General features: G+C 45.3%; 2 protein-coding genes across 5 annotated transcripts in view; one reads left to right on the top strand and one right to left on the bottom strand.

The window, feature by feature from the left end:
• The first annotated feature begins 436 nt into the window (after positions 1-436).
• Positions 437-6,035, top strand: ADI1 (acireductone dioxygenase 1). The gene is made up of 4 exons (XM_086608359.1): positions 437-556; positions 990-1,109; positions 2,688-2,867; positions 4,563-6,035. The coding sequence occupies exons 1-4, from the start codon at positions 437-439 to the stop codon at positions 4,683-4,685; spliced, it is 543 nt and encodes a 180-aa protein (XP_086464485.1). The 3' UTR covers positions 4,686-6,035.
• A 9,059-nt stretch (positions 6,036-15,094) lies between these two features.
• The window catches only part of TRAPPC12 (trafficking protein particle complex subunit 12), a 57,270-nt gene continuing 56,889 nt past the window's right edge, over positions 15,095-15,475 (bottom strand). For 3 of the 4 annotated variants that reach the window (XM_086631382.1, XM_086631384.1, XM_086631383.1), the window contains one exon: positions 15,095-15,438. In XM_086631382.1, coding sequence (XP_086487508.1) covers positions 15,196-15,438 — 243 coding nt within the window. In that variant the 3' untranslated portion in view covers positions 15,095-15,195. The remainder of the gene's footprint in view (positions 15,439-15,475) is intronic. The other variant, XM_086631386.1, reaches the window with a different exon arrangement.

Here is a 15,475-nt window from a genome sequence, read left to right as displayed (position 1 = left end):
TTTTTTTTTCTTTTTCAAATTTATTTTTATTTCTCCACATTGCGGGGTTGCAGCGCAGGTCTTCAAGGCGGAGACGACCTGTGAATTCGTCAGAGCGTTACTGCCGGGGCAGGCTGGATGTAAACACAACTGCTGCTGGAAGTTCGGCGCGATGTGCGCTACAACCAGCATCTCACCGCAGCGGGCTAGCGCGGGCGAGAAGCCCCTTCCCGGGCAGCTCTTTCACGGAGACCTGCTACTCGGGTTTTGCTCTGATCGCCTGTGCCGTACGCGCAAACAACGGCACGCTTTCCGGTGCAAATGGCGCCCGTTTCGGGCTCTCGCCATAGGCTGCTGTGCGGGGCCGTTCCCGGTCCCTGCCCCGGCCCTTCCACCCCCGCCGGGGCGGGCCGCTCCCGCCCAGCCCGGCCCAGCGGAGCCGAGGGCCGGCGGCGGGATGGTGGAGGCCTGGTACATGGACGAGTCGCAGGAGGACCAGCGGGCGCCCCACCGCCTGCGGCCCAACCGCGCCGTCAGCCTGGAGCAGCTGCGCCGCCTCGGCGTCGTCTACCGCAAAGTGAGCGGGGCCGGGAACGGGGCGGGGGGGGAGCCGCCGCGGGCGGCCGGGCGCGCACCGGGGCCGCGCGGGGCCTCAGGCGGCCGCGGCGCCGCCTCAGCCCCGCCGGGGCGGCGAGAGCCCCGCGGGGAGGGGAGCAGCCCAAGGGCAGCGCTCGGTGGCAGGTACCGGCCGTGTCCGCGCCCGCCGGCGCTACCGAGCCCGGGAAAGGGGGAGGCGGCAGTAGGGGCCCGGGCAGCCCGGGCGCAGGTGAACCCGCCGAAGCTGGCGCACCTCGTGTGCCTGTGGCAGCCAACTTGGCTGCCCCCGGAGCGGCCCGGCACTCCTGGCAACTCCGGTTTTCCCATGTTAATGTCCTTAGTTGCATCTTAACCGATTGTGTCTGAATACGTTTTGGTTTTGTGTTTTTTTTTTTTCCCTGCCTAACTTCTAGTTGGATGCTGATAACTATGAGACTGATCCATGTCTGAAAGAGATTCGGAGAGCAGAAAATTATTCGTGGATGGATATAATAACCATACATAAAGACAAGCTTCCAAATTACGAGGAAAAGGTATGTGAGTCTTTGCTTTAACTGAGGATCTGCACGCTGAAGTCTACCGCTAGAGTGTGCAGCTGGCTTCTCAACACCTCCGCACCCTGCAGGGGCACAAAGATGAGATTTCCATGTGTAAAATACATCCTGTACTGAAGTCCTTCACATTAAAGAACCAGGTTTGATATTGTTTTAAAAATAGAAGAGGCCTTTTGCTTCTGTAGATTGCCTTCAAAGGTTTTAAGGGTGCTTCCCATCAGTGTGTCATTTCAAAACTAAGATTCCTACCAGCGGAGCCCCACCAATGCTGACCTGTCCTTGGAAAGCTTCCCTGGGAGGAAGGCAGGTGGTTGCCAGCTGGGCATGGGCTTCGAAGGCTGGAACATCCTAATGGCTGTTTGCAAAATACATCTTTTCAAAGTGAACGTTAACCTTGTGGAATCGGAGGCACACATTCCCTGAACAAGAAGATTATTTACCTTGGGAAGCTGGTACCTTGGATGTTTCATAAGAGCTGAATGCGAATGGTGCCAGACTCTCAGATGAGCCTCCTAAAAGGAGCTTTCTCCTTCCACCCTCCGGGTGCTGGCATGCTGCTCTGACCTGAGGACAGCAACCCGGTGGCACTGGCATGTTTTCAGTCACATGTCCGTTTACCAGTTTGTTTTAAGCCCATTGTGTTATACTGGTTGTAAATTGATGACAAGGTGAATTAGGTAGTAACTCGGGTTGCCTGGGTGGACTGTACCTGACACAAAGACAGACTATTATTGACAAGGCATATGGACTCCTGCTCGTCTTGCTGTGCTGGATCAGCACTGACTCAGGGACACCTGCACCAGTGTGGCGGAACAGCATCCAGGCCTGAGCACGTGATAGTACCTGGCATTACACTGCTCTGTGTGCACTAACCCATTCAGGTCTCTGTTAATTGAACCTTTAAAGCACGTTTTGTTCTGTGCTGTGAAATGTACAAAGAATTCACCATTCCAGAAAAAAGAGAATGTTGTTGCTGCTGCCTGGAAGGACAGCCTGGTGCTGGGATTCGCTGTGTGGGGGCAGGCGTGACATGCTGCTTACATCAGATTGCTGTAGATGGGCCACGTTTGGCAATAACTGCATTTCCACATAGAGTTGTAGTAGCATGTGAGGCTAATTCAACCCTACACCAGTGTAAAAGAGGTGAGATTATCTGTAGCTGTTTTATTTTTGCATGTCAGGAAAAAAAAGGCACAACATTGATCAAACTGAACAACTGCAAGGACCAAATCCTGCAGTGGGAAGCTTTACCTGCTTCTCAAACGGATGTAAGCATTACTGTTATTCAGAAACAGGTTATGTGCAGCTATAGCTGCTGTTTCTTGTCAGAGAAATTCCTGTCTTCTGAAGGAAATGTAGCAGCCTACTTAGAAGTGTCCTGAGACAGGGTCTGGCTGGCTGGTTTGGCCGTTTTAACTGTGTTGGTCTCATCTGTTAGTTAAATCACTGCACAGTTACCCTTTGAAAGCCTTTGTCTGCTTTGCCACATATTTCTGCCAGATTTTTTTGTGTTTTTTTCTGTGTTCAGTAGTTCTAAGAAATACTTGCTATTCCTAGATAAAAACATTTTATGAAGAACACTTACACCTAGACGATGAAATTCGCTACATCTTAGATGGATCTGGCTATTTTGATGTTCGAGACAAGGATGACAAATGGATCCGGATTTCCATGGAAAAAGGAGACATGATAACCCTCCCTGCCGGCATATATCACCGATTTACACTGGATGAGAACGTATGTTGTTATAGATTACTGTAAATTTTTATAACAAATCCGTGTGAGTGTGTATCACATTAGTAACTACATGCCCTGAGACTTGCAGTTCATTAGCAAAACATATTAAATATGAAGTAGCGATATGAAAAATACTAAATAATTCACAGCATCTGAACCTTTCATCTCCAGGTCACAAATCCAGTTTCCTCTTGTCAGCTGTAACTGCAAGTCATTGCCACGTGATATCCGTAGCATATCTTATGTGACAGCAGCATGAGAGCCAAGCCCTGCGGCTATCCCTCCCACAATTGCCCTTGCTGTTGGTTCAGGTGGAGATAGCGTGGATGGATCCTTCTGTGTTGCCTTGTTGTGTACTTTTGTGAAGATAGAGCATATCTGTGTCCAGCAGTGGCGTTTTTCATGAGTGCTAAATTCACCTTCAGAGAAAGAAGGATTTAACGGTCCAGAGCCATGACTTGCAGCTAGCCTGTGGTAGACTGGATGCTGACTTCACAGGAGGTGACCTGCTTTCGGAGAGTGTTTTTGGCGGGCGATGAGATTGTGAGCTTGGCAGATGTAGTCCTGATCTGTGTGTCTGTCCTTGTGGGCTTTTATAAATATGTTTGTAACCTCAGCGTTACCCCTGGAAAATAGGGAAATGCGTGCTGTCTGGAGAATGGTGTCTGGATAGCAGTTACTGTATATGTAAAAAAGGGGGATGCTGCTTTGGTGAAAAACCTGACTTTTCACATCTGCATTTCCAGATCCACAGTGAATCAGCTCCAGTTACTAGTTTAAGGCTTTTTCTTTAGGCAGACAAAATGTCAGGGGCTATGGGTTGAATCCACCAGAAGTTTTAAATGTTTGTCCACTTCAGGAACTTTAGTTCAAAAGTGCTATCTTGAAAGGAAATTCTTCAGGTACTTTTGGAACCTTGCATTTTGCAGCTAAGTTCTTTAGGTACCTAACTTGTTTCTTGATGTTGCTGAGCACTTGGGTGCAAGATTAGCACTTGGCAGTGTTTACAAAATAGGTAGGGTCTAAACCCGTAGCGTAGTGGACAGGAGAGGAGAGTTCCCCATAACTCGGTGGCTGGAGCACTTCTGCAGGTTGTAAGATCCCATTTTCTGCTCTCACAGCTGTACCTCACACCTGGCATACTTTTGGTTAGCTGGTGGCAGGGGCTGTTGCTTTTCCTGTTGGCATCTGGAGACTTTTCACTTTCTGTAGCATTATTTTTTGGCTAGTTTATGCAATCCCCATTCAGCTGTTATGGCTCTTGCTTTGAAGCTTGTGGTATTCCTCAAAAGCGTTGTGTAGCCATCTTGGGTATTCTGATTGCTCTTGTTTAACTAAGCAAGTAGGAATTAGATGGTGCATTGCTCCGTATTGTGGATCCAGTGCAAAAGACTTGCATAAGACAGGATTTTTTTGGTTTCTTTGAAACAGGGAGAAGTACTGTCTCTGTCTAACCTGAAGGCACTGTTTGTGACAAAATATATCTCTGCATAGGTGCAAAATCTCCCACTGCAGTAGGTGGGAGCAGGAACAGCAGGGTAGGGCTATAATTTTCTGGAACACTGTGAAGCTTTCAGTCCATCTTGAAACAGTTTCAGAAACTTCTGTAGAAGTGCAAAGGAAACATCAACTTCAGAATGAAGATCCCATGGAAAGGAGCTCTTAAATTACATGTCACTTCTTGTTCTTTGACAGAATTACGTGAAGGCAATGAGGCTATTCGTTGGAGAACCCGTCTGGACAGCATACAACAGGCCAGCTGATGATTTTCCTGCTCGGAAACAGTATATGAAGTTTTTGACTGAAGAAGCACAGTAATGGTCTCTGAGACCAGACAGGTGGAACAGCCTGAAGCCCTGTCAGAATAAATGTGATTGATGGCTTTTCACTGATCAGATCGTCTATTTACATACACTGTTGGAATCACAGAATCATAGAAATATTTAGGTTGAAAGGTTGTTCGGAAGTCATCTAGTTCAACACTCTGCAAAGTATCAGGCCAACTTTAAAGCTAGACCAAGTTGCTCAAGACCTTGAGGTTTGGAAACCTCTGGTGGTGGAGGTTCCACAGTCTGTCTGGGTGCGTGTTCCAGCACTTAGCTGCTCTCACGGGCAAGCATTTGTTCTTCATGGCCAACTCTGTGGTCACAGCTTGCAATTGTTGTCTCTTGCCCTTTCATTGAATGCCTGAGAAGAGCCTGGCTCTGTCTGCTCTGCAGCCCCTTCTCTAGTGGGAAACTAGTTAGGTCTCCTGTCAGCCACCTTTTCTCCAGGCTAGACAAATCAGTGTCCTTAGCTGGGCTCTCTTCTGTTAGGGAAGATGTTCAACATGGTTTACCCTAGTTTTGACTACTGAGGAGTGTCACTTGTAACCACCTGACAGTTAGACTTGAACCACTGACTGTTCTGAGCTTGATGGTCCAGAAGTTTTTGACCCACCTTGTAGTTCATATCCTCAGTCCAGCTACAAGGCTGCTGCGGTACACGCTGTTGAAAGCCTTGCTGTGGTCAAGGTGAAGGACATCTGCTGCTTCCCATCCACTACAGAGCCAGTCGTTATCTCCTAGATGCCAGTCGTGATGGTCAGGCAGGATACACCCTTGGTAAATGGGCAGACTGGTTTTTTTTCCACATCACCTGGTGTTTCATGTGCCTGGAATGGCTTCCATAATGGCTTATTCCTTAATTTTCCTGGGGATGGAAGTGAGGCTGACCAGCCTGTAGTTCCCCAGATCTTCTTTCTCTCTTTTTGAAGGTGGCAGTATCACTTGCCTTTTGCCGGTCAAAAAAATTTCCCTGATCACTGTGACCTTTCAAAGATGCCAGCAGCCTTGCAGTGACTGTAGCCAGTTGCATTTAAAATTGCTCAGGAATGCATTTTCTAACCTTTTTTTCCTTGATATTTCTGGCAGGTGGAATTGGGAAAGGTGGGCTACATTAATATTCATTCTGTTCTGAATCCATGCTAATGAACTATGTAGGATTCTGGTTTTAATTAAAGAAAATAAAGCCTGCTTCATTCTTGTCTAAAAATGTTCATAAGATAAATTTGCATAATCGGCATTTTAGTATGCAGCTTCCCTAGTTCTGCCCTGGTACATAAAGCTGTGGTTTTCTCTCAGTAAAATGTAGCAATTTGCTCTGTGAGTTATTAATAAAATTACTTTGACTTGGGTGTGGGCTGTTTTTTTTCCCCTTGCACTGACATGAAGGACACATTGAACAACAGTGTTACTGTAATTGTTCATCAGCTGCTGACTCGTTCTGTAACGGGACAGATGATTAACTGTGTGGCTCAGTTTCTTCAGCTGCGAGATGGAGAAGAGCGGGCTTAGACAGGCTAGTCCGGTTTTCAGTCAATGCTTTGTGGTGACGTAGGACATGCAGCTCCCCAGCAGTGGGCACAGAAGCATTTTGGTATGAATTTCCTCTTTACCATGACGAATTACGTCAGCTGGGCAGATGTACTGCTTGCTCCAGCTCTTGATGGATGACGAGAGCACGAGCTCTGCACTGGCTGCAGCCTGTGTCCCGATTTCAAGCAGATACAAGCTCCTGCCTTGCAGTTTCCTGGGTAAATGTGACTCTAGAAAGAGGCTGAAACTTGGGCTTACGTGAATTTTCCTAATGTAGCAGACTGTAGATAATTAAACTTTTGTGCTGTTCTTCCCTATGGGTGTGCACACAGCCTTCTTCAGCAGGCAACAAGTTTTCCTCGTTTTGTAGCAGAAATGAGGAAATCATTGTAATCATTTCTAGGTGCTTTATTTCTTTTAAGTGTTTCTGAAAACAGAGTTAAAGTGAAATTGTACTAGCTTTTATCTTAGAAGTTGGAAAGGGTAGTAAAAAAAAACGAGGAAGGTGCGTGTTTCCTACCGTAGGGTCTTGGGTTGCAAGCTGGATGAGAGGCCGGTGGAGGCTTGTTGGTGGGAGAGGGTGTAGGCACAACCCACCCTGGCAGAACACGAGCCCACCCAGCGCTCTCCTCGGCCTGTGCTGGTTTCTGTGCAGGGGTTTGTGTGCCTGGCTGAAAAATCAGTGTCACCAGCAAATCTACAGTCAGAGGCACGTCCGGTACCTTGCACGGGCGCTTTGCTGTGCCCTGTCATGTGCCTCATCGGTTCAGGGATTTGCGTGCCACTTGCCTGGAAGCAGCACTCGAGTGTCCTCTTATAGAGCGCACTGGGGTATCCTGGTCCCAGAACAAACTCTGGGGATTTTTCAAACTACAGCTACAGAAATAAATGACAATTACTGCCTGCGGCAAGTTTTATTTCTTTGACTTATATGCCACAGAAAATTGCGTTTCCGAATGTAAAGTAAATGACTGCTTTCTCCTGGTGCTGGTGTCTGTCCCTGGTATCCAATCTCATCCATCGTCCTTCTGCTTTTGTTTTCTTTTTTCCAACACAAGTCAACGTGACACTCTTCGTTCCTCCCATGGGCCTTTCTGTTTTGATCTCTCTCTCTCTCTCTCTCTCTGCAAAAGGAGGAGCGGAGGCAGCAGCGTGGGCTCTCAGGAACCTCATTTACAGCTCAGCCATCCCCTAACAGACTGGGGGAGCGACTGCGAAGAGAGAGCCAGTAACACGCTCTCTTCGGGAGAGATTTACAGTTCGGAGGCAGCGATGAGGGATGGACAGTAAAGCGGCTGCCCGCAGCGCTTGCTTTCAGCAGCTCGCTGATGTAGGATGTGACCTGGGAAGCAGGACTGAGCCACCTTGTTTTGTTGCCTCTCTGGAGGAATATATACACCCGGTACAGCTCCCATCTCCTGGCTGTCAAGAATAACACACGACCGCCCCGCTGACGATCGTTCATCATTTTCATAGCCCAATGCATCCTGCCGCTGAGAGGTGGTGGGGGCTGCGGGGGTCTTACTGTCAACGCTTTTCAGTCCATGCCCTTTCGTGCTATCGGTGTCTTTGGAAGGGTGAAAGCTTTGCTCTCCAAAAGTGTGTTTTGTCAGCCAGGAGAAAAGCAATTTGGGGCTGGTGTAAAGATTCTACACCTATGAAGAGATTACATAGGAGATTACGCTGGGAGGAAACAGCTGGGCAGAAAAAAAATGTTTATATTAATAGAAAACACTCTGAAGAATGGGGAGGAGGGAGGGAGAACATACCATTCCTTCAAATGAAAAATGCAGCTTATTTTCATGGTGATGTTTTGTATTTGTTTTATTTTCTTTTTTTTTTTCCCCCCACATACCACATACCTAAAAGTGCAAAAAGAAAACAATTTTTGGTCCAAAAATGTGAGTCTGCTTTACTGTAGCTAGTGGAAAATCTCAGTGCATTGATGTAGTATGAAAATTTATGTAAGTGGTTCCAGCAACATCACATTGGCAGTATTAACTCAGGCAAGGGGAATATTTCAACTCCTCCAGGATTAGAGTTTAAAAAAAAAAAAAAAAAGTTAGGAGAAATGGTACTGAGTTGAAGGGTTTGAAGATAGCTTTTTTGGTACTTATGTGTTATTTTCCACTTTAATCTAAACTTTTCCCAAGTGGTATATACCTTATTTTCTCATGTCTAGCTTGAGAGCTGCCCTCCCTCGTTACGTGTCCTGGGCCAAGTGTCTTTGGCTGGATATCTTAATGCAAAAACATTTCACAGCCAGTTGACGAGTAACGTCCACACCAGGCGCTTAGGGGTGCCTACAAATGGGTGAGGGGAGATGCTGGTGGCGAGGGGTGTCTCGCCCTGGGCTACCAAGAGCAGGGGCTGTGCTGCTTCCCAGCAGCTGCAGGAGCTTCCTGGTAGCTGCCTGTGCTGGTTGCTGAGCTTGACAAGTATAAAATCTTCATGCACTCAGAGCATCAGGTCCTGCTGGCAACACAGGCAGTCTCCTGCCTGGTTTCTGACTCCAGGATTTAGCCTGAACTAGGAACTTAGGAGAAGGGACAGTTTCCTGACAAAGGCAATCATCTAATATTGGCTGGCAGACGCCACTGCACATAAAGACCGAGGTGGCAGCTGAGCAGCATTTTGAAGAATACCCCTAGTAGCTAAATCACAGATTTAGATATTTGGCCAGGCAGAGGCTGTGGACCTGACCTATGCTATGCTCAAAAATTACATCACCTGTTTGGGTGTCTTCCCTGTGAAAATGATAAAAATTCTCAGGTTCCCTTCCCTCTCCCTGATACAGGGTTACTGCCACTTGTCTTTTATTTCCCAAAGCCTAATAAACATATCAGCTCATTGGGGGATGAATTAGTGTTGCAATTTAAATATTCCTGGCTCAAAGATCCAGATTTGATCTGATTTGCTGCACTTACTGAGACTTTACAGCTCAATTCCCAAAACATTTTCTGTGTGCAAACAGGTATTCTGCTATACCTGCAATTTGAAAAACCTACTTTTTATGCGTCTGAGTCACTATCTCTCAGTTTTTATTAACTGTATAAATACCTGGATAAGACAAGAAGCAAAATTTCAAAATCCAGAATGCTTGGGGAAAGATTCAGCAGTTAAAGGGCTATGGATCTCTTTCAGTGCTGGCTCCCCCACTGCAGTTCTCTCTGGAATACCTGCACTAATTTTGAAAAGTGCCCCTCTGTTTCATTGCCTTCTATGCTGCTTCTCAGAGCACCGATTAATAACTGTTGTGCCTGTCAATGAGCCACATCGGCTGCTGGAAAACTGGGCTGAGTGTGCGCGGTGCCTCGGTGGTGCTCCAGGATTGCTTTTGCACCCCAGCACGGCCCTGAGCAGCCAAGCCGAGCTTGAGGCTGCGGTTTCCGCTGTGATCACAAGCATTTGAGCCTGGAGAATTTGATTTGGGTCCACCCTCAGGCTTATTTTTCTTCCCAAATGATTCAAGCAACTTAAAGCTGACCCGCTGTTGGTGGGAAGGAGGGAAGCTGTTCTTGGTGATGCTGTAGGACGGGGACACGAAGCAGTGGCCGGGTTATGCACAGGCTGGGACTCAGTCCTGCTGCCTGCCTCTGAAGCGTGTGCCAACAGCTGAAGCACTTGCTCACACCCTGTGCTGCAAATAGTGTTTTGTTTTGTTTTGTTTTGTTTTTCAATAAACAGCTCGAGTAATTCTGTTTTGCAGCTTTTAACTTCAGTATTTTCAATTTAGAACTGGCAGTTTTGACAATTTTTCAAAGCCAGAGGAACCTTCTCCCGTCTTCCTTCTCTGCCTCAAGCAAGTAACATCCCTTTTTTTCCCTCTTTGTGGGCAGATTACAAGCCATTGTTGCTGGCTTTCAGATGGATTCATTTTAATGACTCTCATACATAATAAACATCTGCAAATGACTGCCCAAAGCTAGGGCAGGATCAGGTGTTTCACAGAATTTCATAGAATTTCTAGGTTGGAAAAGACCTTAGAGATCATCCAGTCCAACCGTCCCTAATCCCCCATTAAACCATATCCCGCATCCAGGGATGGGGACTCAACCGCCTCCCTGGGCAGCCTATTCCAGTGGCTGACAACCCTTTCAGAGAAGAAGTTCTTCTGTGTTGATCCAGAACAGCTTGGATAAGGTGGCACCTGGGTCCTCCTCACCTGCACCTTTCTGTTCCTCCCTAACACCAGGATTGTGACCATCTCACACACCTCTTGAAGATGACAATCTCTAAATATTTACTTCCCAAGCTGACTAGGAGAACTAAGCAGGAAAGCAGCTTTCCACTATGAGTGTCTGAAAGTGCTGGACCTTGTTTGCATTCAGCGCTACTGAGCTGCTGTTCATATGCTCAAAATTCTGTGCAGGTTCCTACAATGTACAATACCTCACTGATAAAACACATTTTTTCCCTGATATTTTATTAAGTGGGCAGAAAGCACGCTGGAAGGGCGTATGGCGTGTTTCTTTGAGTTTGTATTATAGGTATGAGCTAATGGATAAAATCCACCTTGTTCTACCATCTTTAGTTTCCCTGGCCCTCGCTCAGGACAGCAGCAATCTAGGTTGCTACCTGAACAACCTCAGGGAGGTTGACTCTGGCTGCTGTGGTTCTACCTACATGCAATAAATTTAAATCTGTATTTGATGCCTCAGTCCTGTTTTCACTCATTTCTTGATTGCAAGTTGAAGCGGAGAGGGAATGTATGTTTCCCACTACAGCTAAATACGACTGGAGATGGGGGTACCACCCATCTTGCAATCTTCTTTTGGACGCTGCAATGCATGTGGTTGATGAAGCGCATCAGCTGATGCACAAGTAATACAGACATAACTTCGCTGTGCATGCAGACTATATCCCACTTATTCCCCTCTCCAATTCGATTTGCAAGACACGTGCAGCAATGCCTTTAGAAAAGGATTGTCTGTCTACCACTTCTTAGACCACTGTAGTGCAGAAAACCTGGCAGCCTACCCAGGCGGGGTGGCTATTCCCAGCATATCCTTGCGCCTCGGGATGAAGACGAATCTGAAGAGGGTGTTTGCTGGCTTGGTGAGTTTTTCCACCAGGTCGGTGAGCTCATCCAGCTTGTGCACAGCTGCACGAGTGTTCTTGCTGACATTAAGGATGGGGTAGGTGGAGGAATGACCATCCTTTCCAGTACATTGGCTGAAGTCCATATGGAGGCTCAGGCATGTCTGCACATGCCTTTTGGGGAACGTTGAATGGGTCCAGTCCAAAAATTGAGGCACCAGGAAAATAAATGACCAGCTGGTTAGGGGATGCCAGTACTACCTGAACTGCTGTTAGGTACTAGAATGGCAGATAGATGCTGAAGTCCTTTTGAGGATCAGGGTCTCTGTGCATAATGTAATTATCTGAATGTCTGAAGTACAGCTTCTTTGCTCCTCCGTTAATAAAAAAAAGAAATTTAAATGCAAAACTTCTGTTAAGGCACATTAAGCTTTAAGACCTGAATACACCAATCAGCTTGTTCAGGCTATACTTTCCACAGCTTTTCTCACTTAGCCAGATGACACATGCATGCTGTGTTTTAGAACTGAGCTCTGCCCTCATTTACACCAGGAACCCTCATTAAATCCAGCTGAATCCATTGAATTTAACAGGATTGCCTGGTGTAATTAATGTTTTGAGGACAAATTTTGTCCTTTGCTTTAATGCTTTAACACCGTATACAGCATTCAGACGTGTAACTGGCTGAATATAGGAAATGCAAACACTTAATCTGTATATATGTTAAATCCAAACCTCCACGCTCTTTCTTGCATTTTATAAACAGTTAACAATTTGCATACATCCAACAGTGATAATATGCCTTTGCATTTAAATTTTAATTATTCTGCAAGTCTACCAGGATGTCACTTGTTTAATGGCTCACTGAGCTTAGAGGTCACCCAGTCCAAGTCTCCTCTACTGGTGTTTTTATCCAAGTAAAAGCTTCTACTAATAAGAACACAGAAAACATACTGAAGTGAGACCTGTGTAGTAATACATATGGATTAGAATCTAGAGAAACTTGGAGAACAGGGCATTATGTTTTCAGACTGTTTCTTTTTTAATGCTTATCTGAATCTGACTGGGTTCATAAATTTTTATTCTCTGCTGATCAGAACACGTGCAGTGAGCGTAAGGTACTACTGAATTGCAAAAGGAAGCATTTTGCTGTAAAGAGGCAAGTGGCTTCAGCATGCTGGATGATGGTGCATCATGCTACTTTCATTTAGAATTGGAAAAGACAAATCAAGCTTTCTGAAAGCATAGACAATGGTCTAACAATATAACATGACACCTGACCTTCAGCTAAATGCATGGGAATCTCTGCTATAAGATACTAATTTACATATCATTGTAAATTTTTTTAACTGGAGTAACAGAATCACAGAATGGTTTGGATTGGGGGCGAGTTTTGAAGGTCATCTAGTCCACTCTCCCTGCAGGGACACCTTCAACTACACCAGGTTTCTCAAAGCCTCATCCAACCTGGCCTTGAACACGTCTAGGGATGGGGCATCCACAACTTCTCCAGGCAACCTGTTCCAGTGTTTCACTACCCTCAAAGTGAAGAATTTCTTTCTTATATCTAATCTAAATCTGCCCTCTTTCAGTTTAAAGCCATTGCCCCTTGTCCTGTCACTATGTGCCCTGGTAAATTGTTCAGTTTTCTCAAAGTCTTTGAGAACAACGGTGGTTACATACCAGAATTTCTTTCTATCTCCTAAGAGACCCCATGCCCAAGAAAATGACCTATGCTGGAGAAAACCTACTACTAAGATTTCTTATTGAGTATGGTGAGTAACACACTGAATCAGATTAATAGTTGTGAAACTGAAAACTACACTGATTTCAACTCAGTTATGACAGCGTAAACTGAGAATTTGTCCAATTACTATTAAACCTTGTCTAAAATCATAGAAATATTTAAAACAAATGTAAAACCTCATAAAGAGTAATGCAAAAGTAACTGCTTTTATTTCACTATATTTTAATACTCACTAAAGATATGTAAATGGTGTTTAAACCTAACTGAAGCAGGTGGTACTGAATCTTTCATTTTTGAGTTTAGTAGTGGTCCCTTAGGACATGTCTACCCAGGTGCTGCACAGTTTAATTCAGATCCAGCTGTGGAACCCAGAGGCCAAGCCAGAAACAGAAACACCAGCTGATTTTTTTCAGTTGATTGGTACATCACTGGCTATTGTTTCAGTGTACAATTACGACCCGTAAATATATTCTGTAAAAATGGAACAAATTCTGTCTCTGTGTAAGCTGTAGGCTTATGCCTTTTGAGGTGACTGCTGATTTTTAGGCATCCTCATTTTTTTGCATGTCCAGCTCGGAGCAGTTTTCAAACAACCTGATTTTTGAGGATGTTTGGCCCCTGTACAGTATCTCCAGTTGGACAAGCATAAAAATGACTTATTAGTTACTTAAAAATACAGGTGAGAGTATTTAAAGACCGTGAGCATTAATTTATGGATGTGGTATAAAAAATGTATCAAATACAGTTACAGAACTGTCCCATGGCAGTGATTTATGACAAGAAGCTACTCCAATTGCTAGACATTAAATATCAAAACAATAAAAACCCCAATGAACAGATGTATATATTGTATTCATGTACAAGGAATGGGAGTATTTGGATTCAGTCTTTACAATACAGATGGAGAAATGTGGGCAGAGGTGTGAAATACACTGATACCACAGTGGTACTGCGATTCCGAAAATCTGTGTTCCGAGGGATGCCAAAAATCACTGTATGCTGATACTGTCACATCAGTGATGACTGCCTTGTGTCCTGCTCTGCATCACCCCATTCGCTTCCACTCTGCGTGGCCTAACCCTTCGATACCTCTGCCTCGGTCTCTCCATCCCTCTGCCTGGGTAATACTTTCTGCACGGTGTTCTCACTCGGCAACAGGAAAGGAGAGCTGAAATGTGTTGCGGTTCTGCTCTGCCTAACTGGCAGCGCTCCTTTCTCTACCCAGCAGAACGCCAGGGTGGAGCAGCTATGCCTGTCCACACCGAGACGAAACCACAGGCTCTACAGTAGGCATGAGGAAGGCAGTCTGTAGCATAGTAAGGGCTGAAATACACACGTGCAAGTTAAGGGGTTCCTAGAACAACCCTGAGGCATCTGCTGGTGACATCCGAGTAGACATGTTGGACAGAGAGTGGGAGAGGAAAAAAGTATTGATGCAAGCATTAGTCTGGGGTAAGAGAAATCCTCCATTCCCATTTGGTATCATTCAGATGACACAGTCCCTCATACTGTGTGGAGACTCTGTAGGACTCCCTCAGACGCCGTCTGGACGTGGTCCTGGGCAACCTGCTTTCGGTGGCCCTGCTTGATTAGGGGGTTGGATCAGATGACCTCCAGCAGTCCCTTCCAACCTCAGTCATGCTATGATTCTGCACTGTGGTTATCAAGCAACCTCCTTTGAGAGCAGCGGGCGTACAAAGGTATAATATTCAATAGTTTCATGGGGGCAAAATGAGACACGCACAGTAGAGAAGCAAGTGAAGAGAAGTGCATTCAGAATTTCATTTCTGTAATACACATACTGATTTTCTGTCAATAACTCTTAGCTGATGAAGTTAGCTCATGTGATTTGCTCATTAATTACTGAAAAACTAACAATCATGAAGACAATATAAGGTCACATGCAGTTTTTCTTATAAAAAGAATCTGAGTTAATTGACTGTGTGTATATATATAGTACACTGTAACGAAGACTAACTGAACAGTGATAGACTTGTAGGGATGATGCTGGCTACAGGTCAGCATAGAGTCTTCACGATGACAGGACTGTTAGAGACAGCAGATTCTGTAGCCATGCCACTGAATATTTATAATTGAATATATTTTATTTCACATTTACACATTAGCAAGAGTATATACAATTTAAAAAAATCAGCCTTGCTGGAAAAAATTACTTGGAAATGATCTATCCTAACTTGAGACACTGAGTATTAAAGCTGTCGCCTTCTTTGATAGCTACAGCTTCTAAAAGTGCCTGCTTCTTCTGCATACTGCGAGATGACTCCAGTTCATACATAGTTGTCAAGTTGAAGAGAACACTCTCATGTAGGTAGTGTTTAGGGTCCTGCTGAACCATTCCTTCCAACTGCCGGAGAGAATCCTTCAGTTTTCCCAGATAAAGAAGACAAACAGCAGCATTGTTATTAGCCTAGAGAAAAAGATATAGTAAATAAACAAGTAAGTAT

The sequence above is a fragment of the Tauraco erythrolophus genome, chromosome 2 (genome assembly GCF_009769465.1).
Source record: "Tauraco erythrolophus isolate bTauEry1 chromosome 2, bTauEry1.pri, whole genome shotgun sequence".
Lineage (NCBI taxonomy): Eukaryota > Metazoa > Chordata > Aves > Musophagiformes > Musophagidae > Tauraco > Tauraco erythrolophus.
The sequence above is the reverse complement of the archived record's forward strand: the minus strand, read 5'-3'. Positions and strand labels throughout refer to the sequence as shown.